This window comes from Cinclus cinclus, chromosome 9 (assembly GCF_963662255.1).
Source record: "Cinclus cinclus chromosome 9, bCinCin1.1, whole genome shotgun sequence".
NCBI classification, from domain to species: Eukaryota; Metazoa; Chordata; class Aves; order Passeriformes; family Cinclidae; genus Cinclus; species Cinclus cinclus.
Genome location: NC_085054.1, coordinates 23000625 through 23012413, shown reverse-complemented (window position 1 = coordinate 23012413; position 11789 = coordinate 23000625). Strand labels below are relative to the sequence as shown.

The 11789-nt window shown below is 37.4% G+C and overlaps 1 protein-coding gene across 1 annotated transcript in view; it reads left to right on the top strand.

The window, feature by feature from the left end:
- Positions 1 to 1054: 1054 nt before the first annotated feature.
- ZRANB3 (zinc finger RANBP2-type containing 3) overlaps positions 1055 to 11789 on the top strand; it is a 35553-nt gene continuing 24818 nt past the window's right edge. Inside the window, exon 1 of the mRNA XM_062498226.1 lies at positions 1055 to 1206. Within this exon, the coding sequence (XP_062354210.1) occupies positions 1055 to 1206 (152 nt within the window). The remainder of the gene's footprint in view (positions 1207 to 11789) is intronic.

The window sequence follows — 11789 nt, the reverse complement described above, 5'->3', positions numbered from 1 at the left end:
TACCTAGTCCTGCAGGTCCTTGGTGTGAGCTCAGCACAGAGCTCAGCACATCCTTCTTGTCAGTATGATAGTTTACCCCTCTCATCACATCTGGCTTCTTCCAAATTGCTTCAGAAATAAGTCACTATCAAGTTCAGAATTTTGCTATCAAGCCTGGTGGTACTGCTAAGAGTCCATGCAGTCTATTTTGGCATTCTTTGTTCCTGTGGTAGTCCTGCTCCCAACACAGGCCGTGAATCCAAAATGATTGGGTAATGTTTTGATGCAAAGGTTTGTTTTTTTCTTTGTTCAGTTAGTGCACTGCTACTGAGCTTTATAAGCTTTTGTGTGCTTGTTTGAAGTCTATTGAAGTTAAAAGAGAGCAAAAGTATTTCTGCTCTGGCACTGTCCCTTGAACAAAAATAAATGAAGAATCCACATTTTTAGTCTTAAGCACACTATGAGAATTTTTATTTATTAGTTCTGTGGTTTAAGCCTGTTTCTTTCTGAGGGAAATAAAGTTTTCCACTTTTATTTATAAGTTTTTTATTTTTTCTTCTTTTTTTTCACTTCCCCCAAAGTGGGCATATTTTTCCCTTTTTTTCTGATTTAATTTTTAGGATTAAAAATTTAAAGGACTATTAGAAGTTCATCATCAGTAACCATCATCAGAAGGTTAAATAACTTATTTTTTTCCTGGAATTCTTCTGAAAAATGTTTACTGAAAGAGTTATATTTCAGTCTCTGTGAGTAAGCTCAATTTGAATGGCAAATAAATTCCATTAATGAATAGGGTATTTGCTAAAATGATTATTTCATGGTGTAAAGGAAGAGACACATGCTGCTCTGTTCATCCTGGAATAGTTTGAATATTTTATGGTTAACGAGGTGAGGGACTCTTCCTCCAGCATCTGCACAATTTTATGCTTTCCAGAGAGAATTCTCAAAACTCAAGGAAAGTTGTGTAGATGTTATTTCAAGAGGAAGGGTTGAGTATTGTTCCATCAAGCCTTACTCTCTATTCTGCCATGTAGGTAAAATATCTTCTTTCTGTTTTGTTTCCCTCTGGTTCAGCATGGCCAGTGCTCTCCAGGAAACCCCTTCACTCGAAGCTCCTCACTTAGAGGATGTTGATGCTAAGCTGTCCTTCCTACCTGAAAGACTGAGAAAGAAGCTGCTTCCTTTTCAGGAAAAGGGCATCGTATTTGCACTTCAGAGAAGTGGCAGGTAAAACTACTGTACTCAACTCACTGTATCACATGCTAAAATAATTACTTAAGGTAAATATTAATAGTTTTTTGCAAAGGTTACTCAATACCAGCAGTCTTAGTTGAGTTATGTTACAGAAATCTTTCATAAACTAAGGTAACACGGTTTAAAATGAGTTGTGGGGTTTTTTTCCACAGGGGATGTAGAAATGTTTAATAATCCATTATGCAAAAGAGAATCATACTATCGAAGTTCTCATGTGAAAGGAGGTTGATATCAGTAGGACCATCATTTTTGTTATGTTAATAGAGAATTCCTAAAATAAGTTAATTCATATTTGATTCTTTAGTTCTTAATGGCGTGGTAAAGCTGTTAAGGGAATGACTAACAGATCCTGATGCATCTATGTGGTTTTCTATTTTAAATTTGGTTCAATTCTGGAGTGTAATCAGGGTGTTCTGGAGCTCACTGAGCTCTACAGCAGCAGAGCAGGAGAAGCCTTGCAGAGTGCTCAGTTAGCCAGTGCAGCAGCTGATGGCATAGGCATTCAACAATTAAGTACCTGGTAAATCAAAAAACATGGTTTATGCAGCAGAGGCTGGAAATATTTTGCTGAGTAAGAGCCTGTTACTGAGTTACCAGGGTCAAAAAAGGGAGAGGGAGATGCTATTTCCACATTGATACATTTTAGGAAATGTGTGCAATTGCAGCCTAAAGCTGTGAAACTTCTGTATGCTGCTGTTTTGGAAAGGAATGATGTTGGGGAGGTCTGGCACAAATGGAATTACTGTAGCCTGTGTGGGAAAGATGGATGAAATTAGTTCCTGATTATTTCAGCATCTTGCTGAGAAGGAGAGGCTTTGGGCCTAAGGGGGTTGCTTGCTAATGTCTGTGGTCATTTTCAGGGGAAAAGAAATGTACATCTTTTCCTTTACGGGTGAAAAATTAGAAAGGACATATTTTTCAGCAGTTCTTGGAATTATATGGAACTTCTAATCAATTAAAATCTCTGATTTTTTTCACTTTGATTTGATTCCTTTGCCCAAAACCCTTTAGCACTGCTGTTTCAGGGAATGAACAAGCCATCTGTTTTATGCTGCTAGTTTCAGTGGCAGAACAGAAAGATGAGTCCTGCCCTTCACATCAAAGCCTGAGATTTGATATACTTTATGCTGAATTGGCATTAACTTCTCTGTGACCACCAGCCATATCAGTCATTTTGTTGCTGCACAGACTGAGAATGGGTGGATATAATATTAACAGATAGCTAAGACTTTGGTAGAATGACAGCAAAGCCTGTGTTAGAGTTGAATTTAATAAATCCGAAGCTATGGAATATGCGATTGAGGTGTGTATTTGTCTATACAAATAGAGAAATAAGAGAAGCCATTAAAATTAAAGAAGCTACACATATAATTAGTGTAGCTAATGGATGTATTTGAAAGTGGCAGGAATCTTTTGCAGGCTATTGTGTGGTGTAGAGGTTCCTTGGGAAATAGTTTAACTGTAGGACTGGATAAATTTTTATCAGATGTTTCTTTCTTCTTTTTGTTGAAGTAGTAACAATTGCCTGCAGTAAGTATTCAGAAAGTTTTGGAATACCTAGCCTAATGACTCTGTCAAGGAGGGAATTCTATTTTTTTTGTTAGGGTTATGGGTTTATGTTGGGGTTTTTCTATAAGTCTTTCACTAACAAGAGTTTTACATAACCCAGCACTGATGGTTTTCATGTGGCATGCATATAAAAAACTGTTCATCATGATTGCAAGAAATCTCACTGCTTGGCACAGCAAATTCTGTGTGTAAACTGGGTCACATTGAGGAATTGTGTGCACACTTTCAGCCAGCTTCTATCTAAAGTAAAGTGCATTAAGTCAGACTTCCCCGAGGAGTATTTTTTAAATCTGTCCCTTCCTCATGCAGATCTATTTCTCTTCCTGTCCCAAAACAGAGAACAAGAGCCTCTGGTGCTTGTAGCTGAGGTTTCTTATTAGTTTGTCAGCCCTTGTTGCCTTACACAAGTCTTCCCCTTTGTGTGCTCCATAATGATTTAAACCTTCTTTCAGTATTCTCAGTGATATATTTTCTGTAGAAGTGTCTTTTCTAGTTTTAAAAATACATAAGCATAGGATTTGAAGTGAGCCATATGTACATCTCTGCTCATCTTTCTTCTTCCCTCAGGCTATGCACCTCCTTCACAGGCATCACTTCATCTATGCTTTGCTGTAGTGGTAGGAAACTGGTGTAGACTAGGTGTTGGCTGAAGAGATTCAGTTGATATCATCTTAGATTAGACAATCACCCAGCACGAAAAGGGATTTATTATTAGAACAAACTCTTATTTTTTACATGGAAGGGGCTTGGAGTGAGCTATCAATTCCCTTCTTTGTTCCCAAAGCATAAAATAAATATACTGTTGTGGTTTGTATTTTTGATTCATTGGTAAATTAATCAAAGGCTTTTCCAGTAGATACTCCAAAGGCATTACCTAATATAACAGAGACTGCCTAACACTTTTCTAGGAAATGACAATTCTAGAGCCAACAAGACAGTGTGTGCTTCATCATAAGTTAACATTCCTTTTATCTCACAAACATGCCTTAAAGGTAAATAACTGTCTGGCTGCTTATTCCTTACTAGAGATTATTCTTCAGAGATGCACTTTGGAATGGCTGCCTAGGGGTGGATACAATATATAGTCTTTACTTGGAGCCTCAAATATTAGTGTGTAGAAAAGATGGGTTCACATAATTGGCATTCATGATGACTATTTTATTTTTGTGATTTTCTTCCAGTGAAGGTGTAAGTTACTTGTTTTAAAAACAGAATTAATATTTGTTTGTTTGTTTGTCTCTGTGTGTGTGCTTTAAACTGTCTCTTAAATAAAAACCAACCAACTTGTCCCTTCCAGGAATGTGACTTGTTAGCAACAGGTTTAGGAAAGTGAGGATTGTTGGGGTCAGATATGTGTGTGTGCTGTTGGGAGGTGGAAGTGAGCAATTCTCTGCTCTCTGCTACTTTTTAGTCATGTTTGGGCAGGTGTGGACAAATCCCTATTTCCTGAGAACTCAGGGTAGAACTGAGGGGTCACCAGCTGTTAGTGAAGAGGTGGCAGTGTTGAAGAGCAGTGCTCTGGGAAAAGTGGTGGAAGCTTGGGTAAAATATCCAAGATGCATGGGCAAGTGACTCCATAGTGTTGGTAAGGATTGCATTAAATCTCATTTGAGCTCATGTCTCTCTTTGAATATTACTGATTTTTACTGCTGCTGTTTATTAATGTCATACTTGGAAGGTCACAACACTTTTTACTGTGTATTCTTGCTTTATATCCTCTCTTTACAAAAGTGTGTGATTTATATCCTCACTTTACCAAAATGTGTCTAGTAATGCAAGCAATTTGTTCACATGAATACACTGTGAAAGAGGCATGCTGTTGTTTTAAATTTAACTCTCAAGCTACTGGATATCACTAAATGCTTTATCAAGTTTTGTAATAAGAACTGTCAGCATGTGATTTGCAAGCATCATTATTTAGCACTGTTTGTCTTGTAGGTGGTATCTGTAAAAGATGCCTTCAGACACACAGATAAATTTCTTTCTAGGCATGTTGGCAAAACAATTTTTTTAAGCTGGATGCCAAAGAGGACTTGGAGATATTTACCACCCCTGAATCAAGCTTTTCCATTATAATTGTATGTTCAAACTGTTTTACTGGGGTGATCTTGTTTCCTCTATCAGTTAGAGAGGTAATACATTAACTTATATGTTCAGGAGCATGTGATTTTTAATTTCCCATCCATGCTGGCCTAATGCTGTTAGATGCAGTAAAAGAAGTAAATGACCATGGATGTCAATCAGGATATGCAGAGCTCACATCTGCCATTAAAAGCTATCAGTTTTAATGCAAGACCCTAGGCAGACCCTATCTAGAGTTATAATGTTTAATGTTTTTTTGGATAATGGGCTACAGAGGACCATTATGGCAGTGAAATCATTGGAGAAAAGAGTGTGAATGTCCTCTGTGAAAATACGGAGTCAATTGTCTACACTTCAAAATAGTACTTTTTAACCATTGACTATGTCTCTGATCTCTAGCAAGTTACAGAGGAGGAATACATAGTTAGTCAATTATTTGTTAGTTGAAACAGACTTCAAAAATTACCAGTCTTTGTAGAAATTAATTCCCTCTCTCCCATCCTTAAACTAGACCAAAATACCAAAGGTTCAAATCATCATTTCCTCAAATTTTGTGAACACAGCTGAAAGATTCTTCACTAGAAGGGCACAGCATATACAGCCTGCTGAGGGTTTAGCAGTTGGACCACAGAAATGGCAGCTCTTAGGCAGGAAGCAAACAGAAATATTTGGAATTCCCAGGCACAGCCCCTAGGAGGGTGAGGAATTTCTGATAAAAGTCCTATTTAAATTCTTATGCAAATTTCTACACAAATTTCTTTAGCTTTCTAGCATGTATTATCCATTGAGTAGTGTGAAGGGTATAATTTCCATTTGAGTCGGGTGTCTAAGTTACAGTTTTAGATTTGGAAGCTGATGGAATCAGAGAAAGCATGTCCAGTCCATGCACTCCCATGCACATTTTAGTTTGTGCTAGAGCAGCAGGCCCTTTTGTCTTACCTTTTCCTATAACTGTTTTTCACTTTCACTCTTATTTTTGTCATTGTTACTGAGTTTGCTTCTGGGTTCTATGTTGTCTATTAATCTTTCTTTCTCCTTCTGTGTGATGCAATTATTGCTTTCTGTCTTGTATTGCCTTTTTGAGTTACCAGAGCTTTTGTTTTACGTTGCTTTTATCTTTACTATTTTTGATCCATGATTACTGATTGATTTGCTCTTTCAGTGTATTTCTATTCTTCAGTTTCTTATCTTTGATAGTAGCTATGAATAGATTTGTTTTTCAATTCCATTTTGAAGCCTAAGTTGCATGTCTCTATATCTCTTACTGTCTGTATCTAATTTTTCTGTCCTTTGTTTGGAAGGTCTTAGGTTTCTGCAAGTCGATGTTGTGATTAAATGCAAGACCGACTGCTTTTTACTGTTGTCTATTTCTTTTTTCAGAATCAGCTGCATGGCTTAAAGGAACACTTATAAAAATATTTTACAGGCTACTGTTGATTTTTTCACAGTCACACTGACTTCAGTGAAAGCCCAATTACTTAAATTTGCATTCTAGAAAAAAAAATTACCTTCAAGTTTGTTTTGTTTTTTGATATGTTTATGCATATTTCTTTAAATATTTAATTTTCATTTTAATTTGTACTCAGTGGCTTGCAGCATCAAATGCCATCAACAAGTGCCTCCATTATTTGTAGAACTTGAGACCAGAGATCAGATTGGAACAAAAATAATTGTAACTTCTTTTTTGTTTCTGTTTCTAGTTTCAGTAGTTTGTAGTTAGATAACCTGAAAGAGGTGTTTAAACAAGGCATAAGTCTCTTGCTAGAGTAAGAAGGAAATCATCTTTTATTCCAATATATTCAGCAACTCAGATGTATGAAATTATTACAGTTTTGTGATAAATGTGGGTCTTAAACCTGCATTGTAACAGGTGAGCAGTGATCTCCTGTCTTAGAGAACAAAGCACAGAAATAATCTCAGGGGAGCAAGAATGGGATGGCTATTTAGTGAATATGGAGAGGATCAAATAGTTAATACATTTCAGCTCTGAGGGTTGAAGAAAGATTTCATTTTTTTAAAGGCATTGGTTTGTAATGATTCAGAGTACATCTCACATTTGAGAAGTGCCAAGGAAGAGAGGGATGAATAAATGAAGATGCTAGCTCACAGAATGAGGTTCAGATGCAGGAAGTATGAATGAGAGACTGAGCCAAATCCTGCAGAGCTTTCGTAGCCAGGGAAGCTTGTTTGGAAGTGGTGCTGGAGGAACTGGGAAGCAATTCAAATAGAACAGAAAATGCATTGTCAGTAAGTGAATCTAGGATATAATTCAGGAGAGGAACTATGTGGGGTGAAAAAGAAGAAAAGAAGACTTAAGAACAGAAAAAAACCAACGGTAGAAATATGAGAATTTACCTGGGTTTAAATGTGGACTTGTAGCAGCAGGAATAGAGAAGAAAATGAAGATTTTAGAAATGCAGGGCACAATTTGTTAGAATGGAAGGGGAGAACCAAGAGAGATAAAGGCTACAAGTGTGCATAGTAGGTTGTTAACAGTAATGGAGGGGAAAGGGGAAAAGAATTGGTGTTAGGTGTGTGCAGGGAAGGTTTGCAGTGTGGGAATCCATGATGAGAAGTTGGTGTTTAACCACAGCACCCAAGAGAGGACAAATGGGAGGGAGCAGTTCTGAATAGAAGTGAGTAGAAGTTAGGTCTTAAACGAGTATGAGTCACATTCTGACTGACTTAATACAGATTGGAAGGCAAGGAAGAACACGGGCACAAGAGAAAACTACCCCAGATCACCAGGGAATGCAGAGTTTATTGGGAAAGCAGTGGTAAGTGTCTACATTTCATTGAATGCCACTGCATACTAAGAAAGGCTTCTAGTGCTGCTCACAGGTATTTCTGTCATGCCAGTTAACAGCAAGGTTAACATTTGCAGCCTCATTATCAGTAGCTGAAATTAGTTGAAATTATTCTGTTTTCTTACATTGAGTCAGCTGCTGAACCCATTTGTCTCTGAAGCCAGTGACTGAATAGATGAGGAGTTTTCACTATCACTGTTGGGTGTCTTCTTGGCTGGAGGTTTTTCTCACCTAAACGGTTCCATTAATACATTCTAAAAACCTGTTGACTGTCTGAGCTTAACCTTCAACTTGACCAATTTGTTATGTGTTATTCCACCCATCTTTGCCAAAGCTGAAATACCAGAACATGCAGTCTGAGAGCTTTCAAATACTAATAGAACATTTTAGGTGGGTTTTTCAGAGGAGTGTTGGAGAAAAGCATAAGATGGCACAACCATTCTCTACTCTCCTTTTCAGAATCATTGACAATGCACACGTGGCAATTTGTATTATGTTATATTAAAGGTTGGAGTTTTATTACTTAGTGGTTTTTTAAACACCTAGTGTAGGTCAGGAGCAAGGATAAGATTTCTCTTACACCTTCTGGAGCGCTGTTTTTTGATGCAACACCCTTGATTATTTTTGCAAGGGAGTCGGCTCTCTTTGTTCTAGTTTTAGGACTGCGTGCTGTGATTACTGACACACAAATGTAATGGTTGCTTGCGCAGTTTTATATAAAAATGTTCTAAGTTCAGGTTCCTTAAATAACCCTTGGTTAAGATGTTAGTGCTGAAGTGTTGGCTTGTGAGTAGGAGGTAAAATTATATGTTGTAGTGTTATATAAAACTGACTCACATGAGTAGGTGAGAATCCCAAGAATATCAGGACACCCACACCAGTGAAAGAAAAACTCGAGCTTCCTCTGTACAACATGTTCCAAAGCCTGCATTAACAAAAAACAGCTTTAATTTGCTTGAGTAGTAACAAAATTTTTCAGTGTTTTAAAAAATGAAGTGCTACTGCTTTGACTGTTTGCCTTGGAAAATGCATTTAAAAGGGAAGGAGTTTGTTCTGAAAAAGCTACCTGCAGTTCTTAGTGTTTTTTCCAGGATAAATAGCTGCTGAAAATCAATCAAGAAGTTAAATTATCCCTACAAGCAAGCAACAGATGTATTGGATTGCTGTACCCATTTAGTTTTCAGTCTACCATGTAAGGAAGCACAACTCTCTGGAGAGGATATTATTGGAAATATTTCTATAGTTATAAGAAACTCTAACACCAGCTGTTTGACTTGGTAGGATCTTGGTTGTACAGACCTTAATTCTAGTGTGTTGTTAATCAGTATTCCTCTAAGAGCAAAGTTCAAAATGAGATTCTTTCTCTGTACAGAAATACTTCACTGCAGTAGCCATAATTAATATAAGAAATTTTAGCTGTATTGTTTGCATGGTTAGTAGTGCTGACATTTCAGAAGGGGTGATCCAAATGTAACCCAGACGTGCAGAAATAGAAATTATTTTCTTTTATATGTTTGTTCTTCCCTGAAACTCATTTTATTAAACTGTGTTATCATTAACCTTCTGAAGCAGGCTATTTTTGTGTGGCTCTATGACATATGCCACATGAACTTAGCCTCAGTTTCCTTCTGTTTCTCCAGTGAACTCATCTGCATAAGATTTTAAAGATCTGCTTGGCCTTCTGCTTTGCGAAGCTGATTCCAATCTTTTTGACATCGACACAACCAAGAACTCTTTCTGTGTTTTTTGAGGTTTGAAAAATAATTCATGTCCTTTTAGAGGCGCAGCTTTCCTGATAGAGCTTTCAGAGGGCTCTGTTGGAGGTTTTGGGTTTCTTTCTTAGCTTCTTCATCTGTGTTTTTGCTTACTTCAAGTTTCTCTCCAAGGTTTGCTGTAGTGAGAATGTGTAAATGCCCCTTTGCCTGGTGCTTGATACCTTTACAAGGAAGTACCAAGCTTATTCTGATAGTGCTAAAAATCTGGTTCTGGGGCTCTGACTCATCCAGCTTTGGGTGGTCCCTTCAGCTATGGGATTCTCTACATCCAGAAGAAAGCTGGGATTTGTGTACAGCCTCAGGTGCTTGCATTTGTTCTCTTCAGTGAACAACAGTAAGGTTTTGGACCTGTGTGCACCTGAGGCACACCAGCACAGCAGACCTTGCTTCTCTGCAGGTGTGTTCACTCACCAGGGTACATCCTCACTCAAAGCTCTTTGTGTTTGCTTCTTAAAACAAAACGTAGTTTTATTTTCAGGCTAATACACCTCAAAATTCCAGGGCTGTTACAGTCTAGTGGAGGCCCAAACTATGGTTCCCTTCTATTTGTGAAAGGTCTTACTGTGTCTGAAGGCCATTGCTAACCCTACACTGCAAAAGGGTTATGAATGGTAGCAAGGTTATAGCAGCATGTGCAGTGCATCCCAATGAGATTCTACTGCTTTCTGCTAGGAAAAAAATAGGTTTCCTTGATGAATGGACAAAGATTCAAACACAAGCCACAGGTCTCACTCTGAAGAAGGGGAACATTTAGAGATTAAATGCAAAAGAATCTGAAAGAATTTGCCATTGACGTGTGCTTTTTGCATGGTTGGATTCTGCTGCTGGGAGTCAGTGCAACTGAGACATCTCAAATGATTTTTTTTCCATGCTTTTCTGAAACTTTTGACCATGTGGGCTGAGCTTATAACAGGATATGAATCTGCGTATCATAGCTCTGATTTATATTCTTGGATAGAGCTATTATTAAGGTGTCATATGAACAGATGGGATATGAATGATGAAGCTCAGATTGGGTAACTACCAGTTGAGAGGAAATGACTAATTGAACTTCAGAGAACAAGAAGTCTGTCTTCTTGCAGTCAAAATATGTGAAACAAAAATACATATTTGTCCCTTCAATGTAGCTGAAGATCTGTTTCTTCTGCTTTTGACAGCATGGAACCTTTATGTCCATGTTGGCAGCTTGTCTGACTGCAATAATATAGAACATACTGAAGTTTGTTTTAAGTAGAGGCTGCATATTTTTAAGGTTATGTAAAGTATTGCTTTTTAGCAGCTTAGTGCAACTAACTATTAGATATCCTGTAAGTTTTGTGTGATGTGGGCTACAAAGATGGGCAAGTTCTTAACAGTTCAAATCTAACTGTTGTGATTGTAAAGTGGAGATATTTCGTGATTTTCCTCTCCTCTATGAGCTGTTTTTCATTGCCCTAGAATCCAATGAAAAAAATTGGACTTCTTATCTTTTGTAACTACACTAAGCAGACATCTTTAGGATTCTTATTTTAAAACTATGAAAGCTGCACAGATGAATGCTTTGAAATGCATTCGGTCATAAAATAAATCCAGTATCCTCCATTTCCACTTACATTAGTTGTATTAACTTCTGCTTGTATCATAAACTCAATCTTGTGTTCCATGTCAAAATTTTATCAAGTGTGAGTGTCAATAATGTTAGTTAATTGTCATAAATTAGCAATTTAAAAACTGTATCACTTCAGAATTTGTGTCTGAGCAGTGTGGATCCAAGCAGTGATTCATGTCACTAACTGTATAATCACAGAGGACTTTACACATTCAGATAAGTCTAACTGGAGCCTCAAAACCAATTTAGTGCACTTGATTGATCTTAATCTGTGATGTGTCTGATTGAATTTTAAATGCTGAAAACGGATAGATTGCAAGTATAGGAAGCAGATCCCAGCTACTTATGACAAAGCACTTTCGTCACTGGGCAGGAGAAGAGAGTGAATACTTACTAGCAAAATGTCACCAGAGATATTCAGCTTTAAGCACAGGGGTGTTTCTGTGGCTCTGTTTCTGTTGGTACTGCAGAAATGAGGAAGATAAAATTGTGTTGATCACTTAATGTAACCTCTGTTTGCAGAGTTATTACGGGTAAAGTGATGGCAGGTACTTTGTACTTTCCTTCATCTGCCAGCAACAAAATGATGAGTTTCTATAAATATTTTAAAGTCATCAACTTTGCTGCTATGTGAGAAGTTTAAATTAAGTACATATTCGGTAGAAGTTAATATATGTGAAAATAGGAGATACTCTGTAGCACCAAAGATTTTGAGTACAGTCTGAAAACAAGTGC